Source organism: Saccostrea cucullata, unplaced genomic scaffold (assembly GCF_032062105.1).
Source record: "Saccostrea cucullata isolate Sc308-1 unplaced genomic scaffold, CSIRO_AGI_Scuc_v1 ctg1034, whole genome shotgun sequence".
In the NCBI taxonomy this organism is placed as follows: domain Eukaryota; kingdom Metazoa; phylum Mollusca; class Bivalvia; order Ostreida; family Ostreidae; genus Saccostrea; species Saccostrea cuccullata.
The window spans coordinates 1-7,771 of record NW_026932728.1 but is presented as its reverse complement, the minus strand read 5'-3'; the positions used below and the strand labels follow the sequence as shown (position 1 = coordinate 7,771).

General features: G+C 32.9%; 2 protein-coding genes across 2 annotated transcripts; one reads left to right on the top strand and one right to left on the bottom strand.

Annotated features, from left to right (window-relative positions):
• The first annotated feature begins 321 nt into the window (after positions 1-321).
• LOC134235919 (uracil-DNA glycosylase-like) lies at positions 322-4,965 on the top strand. The gene is made up of 4 exons (XM_062718094.1): positions 322-349; positions 536-652; positions 3,519-3,697; positions 4,541-4,965. The coding sequence occupies exons 1-4, from the start codon at positions 322-324 to the stop codon at positions 4,700-4,702; spliced, it is 486 nt and encodes a 161-aa protein (XP_062574078.1). The 3' UTR covers positions 4,703-4,965.
• An 871-nt stretch (positions 4,966-5,836) lies between these two features.
• On the bottom strand, positions 5,837-7,537 carry LOC134235918 (uncharacterized). The gene has a single exon (XM_062718093.1). The coding sequence runs from the start codon at positions 7,535-7,537 to the stop codon at positions 5,837-5,839; it is 1,701 nt and encodes a 566-aa protein (XP_062574077.1).
• Positions 7,538-7,771: the final 234 nt, after the last annotated feature.

The following is a 7,771-nucleotide window of genomic DNA, read 5'->3' as shown; positions in this document are numbered from 1 at the left end:
TAACTGTGCTGCGTATCACATTTTGCTTTGATCTCTTCGCAAAATATAATAACGAAAATTGTAATAATCCAAGTTTGTTACGTTTTGAGTTGTTTTTATATATCGCGTTGTACAAGCGCATGTGAAATATGAAAATCCTATTACCAAATATTGAAAAAAATATGGAGATTAAAGTTTTCAAAAGTAGATCAAACTCAAAAGTCAAGACTCACGTTTTATAAAATTTGGAAAAAGTTGGTCAATCTCCAAGCTCCTGATTACGAGATCTAATACTTTGGTACCCAAATAAATTCTTGAACATAGGGAATGTAGTTGTATAATATGAAAACCATAGTCCGAGGCAACATTTGTAGGCAAATATTTAAAGTTTGAGGGCACAGAGGAACAGATAAACTGACAGTTAGACAGCTAGTTGGTTGGACGGAGGGAATAGACAAAAGCTATAAGCCCCCGAATCTTCAATTTAGGGGCAAAAAATCAACATTAAGTTGATCTTAATTGTGAGAGATATTAATGTGAGATTTAATATTGATAGGTATAATCAGATTTGGCACATTTTTCAGTTTAAAAAACGTGTACAAGGCTGTAAAAAAGGACATACCAACATTTGACCCCCCAGGACATGGCACTTTAATAGGCTGGGCAACTCAAGGTAAGAAACATGCAATGTTAAAGAATTCCTCAATTAACATTTGCAATTGGCGTAATTGTAGCATGTCTTGATAATAATAAGAAACTAATTATAAGTTGAACAATATTTCCCTCGACTATTACAATCTATGCATGAAGGATATGGAGATAACGAACAGTATTCAATCTCAAAGTCCATAAACAAATACAAAATAAGAACAGAGCAAACACGGACCCCCGAAACATCAGAGGTGGGATCAGGTGCCATGGAGGAGTGAAAATCCCCTGCTGACCGGTCACACCCGCCTTGTGCTACTTGTCATGACCAGAAAATAATGGTAAAAATCCGTCGTCAATTCAATTCAGTGTAGAAATAATGAACTAATAATTTGCATGAGAAACGTCAGTCAGCATTTGACTCAATGATAAATTGTATTTGCTGACAAGATCATTGTATCGACCATAGAAATGATGACTTTAAACAAGACTGTTGATATTCTTGTTTCATCAACTTGCTTGTCAATAATTTACCTCGTTTTAGAAAAGCTCTTGCGTATCAAACCAACTGAGATATATTCTCCGTATGCAGGTGATGAAGGTATATTGCTGCATAAGTAAGAAAAGTTGACGACAGAAAAGTTAAAGTCATCACGTTTATCATATAGCTTGCAATTGGTTGTTAGATTACCAATAATACATATAAATTAAGAAATTTTGAAAATAAACTCCGAAATGGGTGCACCAGAGTTCTTACTTACTCCTCTAACAATACACTATATATAAACAACAGTACAACTTGATGTCCGTAAACTGTAAAGAGTTCACTCCTAAAGAATGTATCGCACATGCATTTATATAAAAGTCTACTTTAAATTTCCATAAACAGTCATGAACAAGCAAAAAGCTGGGTATGGTGGTATTTCCGGATGGCGGATCTCAGCTACTGGCCATTTTTAATGAACTTGCAACAAGCAATCGTTTATTTATTGCATAAAATATCATCGCTAAATCATTCAATCAATACTGGATTTAAATGATATCGTATACATATAGTCCTTTAATGAGATTGATCCAGAGATATACTGACACGCAAAAGAAACGCAACAAGCAATAATCTACAAATGTTTGATTTTTTTTATCTGATGATTTTCAAAAGCTAATAAAGTAAGGCTAAACTCACTTTTCAGAACATCAGAGATTTGATAAAAATGGTAAATTTTATCTGTTTACTTTACTTAGTAAAATATGACAGTTAAAACACCCCCCTTCCAACCATTAAAGTAAAATACATGCAAGACTGCCCTTAACAACAATTGCAGCTTAATTTCTACGATGCAATACGTTCATTAATATCGAGATCTGAGCGAAGGAATTACTCTTTGGCATTTTTAAATGTCCGTTTTTCAGATGATTAGGTCGAATTTTCTCCAACTTAGAGCAGTTTAGCCACCCTTGGACTTCCGGTACAATGACTTTCCTTAATGCATGTGATACGTAAGACCCTGTTGAGGCGTAATGCAGTGAAATTTCGCATCAGCAACACTCCATCATGTTAACATTGAAATTTTCCAGCTAGAGTAATGGAACTGCGTACATAAGTCATTTTCAAGTAGCCTTAGCCTGGTTACGGGAACCGAAAGGAGAGTTTATTTTTTGACATATTGCTGCATTACTTTTGATGAACAGTAAAAAACCCTTATAACTCCATAATATGGCCAAATGTTTTGTTAAACATGCATTTTTTGATTTCTGATAAACAGACTCAAACTTGACTTCCGGTTATAGTATGGAAATCCTTAAACCGTTAAATTACCGATGTTTACCAAATTGAAGATATTCATAATTTTAAGATACAAAATTCTTTACTTTACATAATTATTTCCCCGTAAAGTAGGGTGTTGCGTTTCATTTGCGTGTCAGTATATATCGATTTCACAGAGAAAAAAAAAACTATATCGACTGAGCACGAAGTGCAATGTCGATATGTTTTTCTTTAAATCAATATATGTATGGATCGACCGAAAGAATGCCTTTTGATATCTACAAATAGTAACACAAGTCTAAATGCTGTTATACACTGTGATCATTGGTGAAGTTGGGCCAATCAGAAAGCTAAGAATAGAAGAGAAAAAGTAATGTAAAAGAAATAAGATGTGATAATCGATGAAAAAGGGAAATGTGCACATTATTTTCGTCGTTCACCGATCTTAGTAGTGATCTAAGAAAGATAAACGAGGCAATTGAAGCTTTAAGAAAATAAATGTTTGAATGTTCATTGAAATAATGGTACAATGTAAATTATTAATAACACTATAAGTGTTTAATATATTTATATATTGAAAGACTATTACATATATCAAGAAGGTTTTTCTAATACATTAATCGGTTGAATTTGTATTTTCCTCACCGCAAGCCACGGGGCAACGTCCCAAAGTACAGTTTGTACTTTGACATTAACTTGCTTACATGAAAAGAGAAAATTAATGAATAAGATATTGCTCAAATACAATTCAAGCTGTAAAGTTTTGTGCTTTAATTTTTCATTTCATTTTCCCCAAAACAATCTGAATCAAATACTCGACTTATTTAAAGGGCGTTAAAAGCTGATAAAAAGGGGTTGAGGGTGAAGACGTTCAGTGATGTGTGTACTTCATTCGGGATTTTGAACAAAGCATTTCTTCTTTCTATAAACCTGTTAGCTGTCAAAAGAATCTGTCGATAGTGGCAACTATGAATTTAATTTCCTGCGCTTTCGCAGGGTTTCATCTAGTATAGCTTGGTATAATCTATAAGCTTACATATAAAAAAAATGATTCAAAGCATATTCTAGAATTAATCTGCTAAATGAATTTGAGTTTTGTATTTTTCTTCATTTTTTTGCAATATAGGAGTGCTGCTTCTGAATACCTGCCTTACAGTGAGGCATGGAGATCCTAACTCCCGCAAAGGGATTGGCTGGGAAACTTTTACAGATGCCGTCATATCGCATTTGAACGAAAACAGAGAGGGACTGGTATTCATGTTGTGGGGGAATAAAGCTCAAGAGAAATATTCAATTATTGATAAGGTAACTTTTTTACATCTGAATTTTTATGTTGATAGGTGATATAAATTGATATCATATATCTAGTAGTGTATGAGCCTTAATTCATGTTTCATAAGCCCAATGCACATTTTATCAGAAAGATAATCAAGTTAAATCTTAAAAAACAAACCATGGGAAATTGATTAAATACAGGGGAATATTAAATTTTTACAGAGTATTTTTTTCTGGGACAGAAACTTGAATTGCATGAATGACGATTATCATGCTCGTAATTGTCATCTTTTACAAACCCGTTATCTAATCATGTAGCGAACATGTTAAAGTTCCCCAAAGTTATTAACATGTGTACAGGATAATAAATTCTCAAAATATTGATCATCTGATCAGCTGATTGACTCTCCATTGATTGTCATGAGTCACAGCGTAGTCAGTAATTAATGACGTGTTTGTTTAGCACAGTCCGCTTTCCTTCGAGGCATGCGAGGTGCATAGCAGTCGTAGTATAAACACAAGTAACTACTCAAGTCATTAAAAAGTAGGTGTCAGGACTGAAATGCAATAAAATTTAATCATGGCAGCTGCTGACTTTAACCATGGCGCACAAGAATTTAACCATGGTAAAACCCCTTGTGAGAAACCCTGATTCAAGCGTCATAGAGGAGAGTGGACAGCATATGGGAAGTAGGGCTGTAACAAATTATACAGTTTGAGACTTTTAAAGACATAAAGGAATAATTGAACAAATTACCGCCAGACATCAGTTATTAAAATATCACAATATGAGAATATATAAATTTACCAATTGTCTTTTCCTCTGTCATTTATTTTACAATGATATATCAGAGTAAAAGATTTTTTTCACAGGAGAAACATCTAGTGTTGACCAGTTCCCATCCTTCTCCATTGTCAGCCTACAAGGGGTTTCTCGACTGTAAAGACTTCTCGATGTGTAATGAGTTCTTAATAAGCACGGGAAAGAGTCCGATTGTTTGGAATTATATCCCACCACAAAGTGATTTTTCTTAACTTAGTACAAAAGTTTGATTTTCATAACATTTCATGTTAAACCTTAAGCTTACTAATAATGATGGAACAAATGAATTGCATGTTAAAATAGCAATGTATAATCTGCATGAATGTGTTTAGAAAATGTTATCAAACTTATTGTAAATTATAATCGATTATGTTGGTAAGGCCTTATAAAAAATGATAAATTTTTACAGACACCTGACGTTTTTCTTACAGAATAAGAAGAGAACATTTTGTTTAAATAAAAAATAGGACGTCAAGTACCCGTGAGATAATATTTGAGAGAAATGTATTGTTTGTAGAATTTCTTAAGATCGATGTATATGTTTTTATTTTAATTTAGCAGATGTTACTTTATTTCATAATTTTCAGTTCATAAGCATGTATACATACTAAGATTTCTAATTAAAACTGAAAATTAAGAAAATAATGTTTATTTCCCCAGAATTTGATCATGGGCCAACCCGTTTTATATTCCAATAAAACTCATAAATTATACCTTATTACTTATATTTACATTTGTGACTGATTTATTAAAATTAGTAAGGCACTGAAGTTTTAAATCTATAAGAGATTTACATTTTTTAAAAACTCAACAGAATAGTTTGAATGCGTTGAAAATATCGATCACTTTTGACGTCAATATGGAATTACGTAGATCACGTATGACTAAACAATTAATTTATGGTCACATGACGAACGTCTTTTACCGAGATGTAAAAATGTCTCGTTCAAATTGTGTTATATAAGGGCAAACATTTGCAAATGTAAAAACATTTATATATCACACTTAATAATTCTAATTTTTACCACGGTCCTGGTTTTATTATCTCTATTTACACAATATATTGTATTGAATACTATTACATCCAATCCAAAGAAATTAAACAGAGTAACGCTTTTATATTCAATAATGATAACATTTATAGACTCAAAATCACAGTTATAATGCATTGTACAATAACATTCTTCTACTGTGAATATTATGGTATAAAATAAAATGGGAACTCGGTTGTCAGGACAGCTTGAGTTTACAGTGACAAGACGTCTTTTTCTATTATGACGCCAAATAAGAAAAAGTAAATGAAAAAAAAAAAACAGCGCAAAATGACATTGATACTCTGTCGGAACTTATTGGCCTTCTTCAAAACTATTTTCACTTGTCAGTAAGTAATTAAAACTCTTTTTCTGTATGTATCTATAGACACACACTAAATTGTCAATATCTGTTGTTGCAACAAATATGATATGATTTCTGCTATCATAGCTCAAACCCCGAGATGGTGTTATTCTGTTTTCTTTACTTAAAAGCAGTGCTAAGAAATTACCATCTTTGTCAATCATCTGAACTGTTTTGCTTTTATCATCAGACACCAGGATGTGTGATAGTGCGTCCACACAGATTCCTTGCGGTGATATTCGTGATCCTGATGGAGGTCCTGTGTACGAGAATCGATATTCCCCATCACGCCCTGTCACCACGACACCATTCTCCAAGTCAGACACAATGATATCTCCATTGTGGTTCTCAGTAATGTATGCAAGAAATTTATACAGTTTCATTCCCTTAGTATTGTGTTGAATGGACTGAATTTCTTGTCCTGTACTGCTAAACCGCATTACCTTTGCCTCTGTGTATCCATGTCTACCCTTTTTATAACTCAACATTCCAACTAATATATCTTCATTTAAGGGAGAGCAGTATACACACTCTGCTTTCCATGGTTCTGTTTTCGGTATTATAGTTTTTTTTTTCCTGTTGTACTTGTAGAATTTGTTGATGTTATGACTCACATCTATGTAAATTAAATTGCCATCACGTGACACTGAATGTCCCCCAGTGTAACTTATTGTATTTGTCAAAGTGTAAATAGGGTCACTTGATCTGTTCGTCAAGACTATTTGTCCATTTTGATCACTGATCCATAATATTCCTGTTTTCTCATAAGATATATGCCGAACCTCATTGGCACCTTTCACTGTAAATGATTTCTTTAATACAGGTGTATACATTAATTCCAACAACTGCTTCTCGTTTACTTTTCTTTTTTCTGTCTCTGTAATTTGGATTTCACCAAGTAACTTTTGTACATCATTTATGTTGATATCATAATCCAGGGAGAATAAAAGAGTATCAGGAATGTCCTTTACATTTTTGATCGTTGTTTTCTTTACATATAAAAGGAATTGTAAAGGCTTTTCTAATAGCTGTTCAAATTTGTACAGATACATCTCAATGTTTGTAATATTTCTTTGAGCTTCTTTTAATCTAAGCTTAAGTGACAGTGACAGTTGTACATGTTTTAATTCACTTATATCATTCATTACCAAGTCAATCAGTTTCTTCATTATGCAAGTTCTTTTTGTAATGCTTTTCTGGAGGCCAGAATTTTGTCGACAAATATGCACAACTCTTTTAAAATCGGATTTGATTCCTGCAAGAATAGCCTGACTTTTATGAAGAACGTTAGATCTGATCTGAACAATTTTTTCATTGGGTTGTTGTCTACGTAAATCATAATATTTGACAATATCTAAAATATTATGACGTCGATGTTCAAAGCACTTAGTGCAAGATGGAAATTCAAAGGACAAACACCACTTATTTACATATCTGCCTACGTGAATGTTACAGTACACTGGTATAATGAAGTCGCCATACTTTAAACGGTCAATCACTACATCGTGGTCTTTTGTGTCGAGGTCTATCATATGTTTCTCCTTACAAAGCACACACATATCCCGTGTACATGTTTTGCAGTAAAATTCTTGGTCACCCTTACACTGAGAGCACTTTGGAACCTCTAACTGTGAGTAAGCATTTGGATCCATGATTAACTGCAAACGTGCTTTCTGAATTGCTGATTATTTTTCTTTGATTAAGTTTCAATCTAGATATGAAAAAAATAGATTTTTTTTTCAAGGAGTTGCGAATATAAAAATTCAATTTAGGATAGGAAAAAAGAATGGTCAACTTTTTTTTGTATTGAAAAAATGATCATTAAATCCTCCTCTAGCCCTGAAGGTTTCACTAAAATGCATTTTAAGTGAAAATGTTTTTCATTC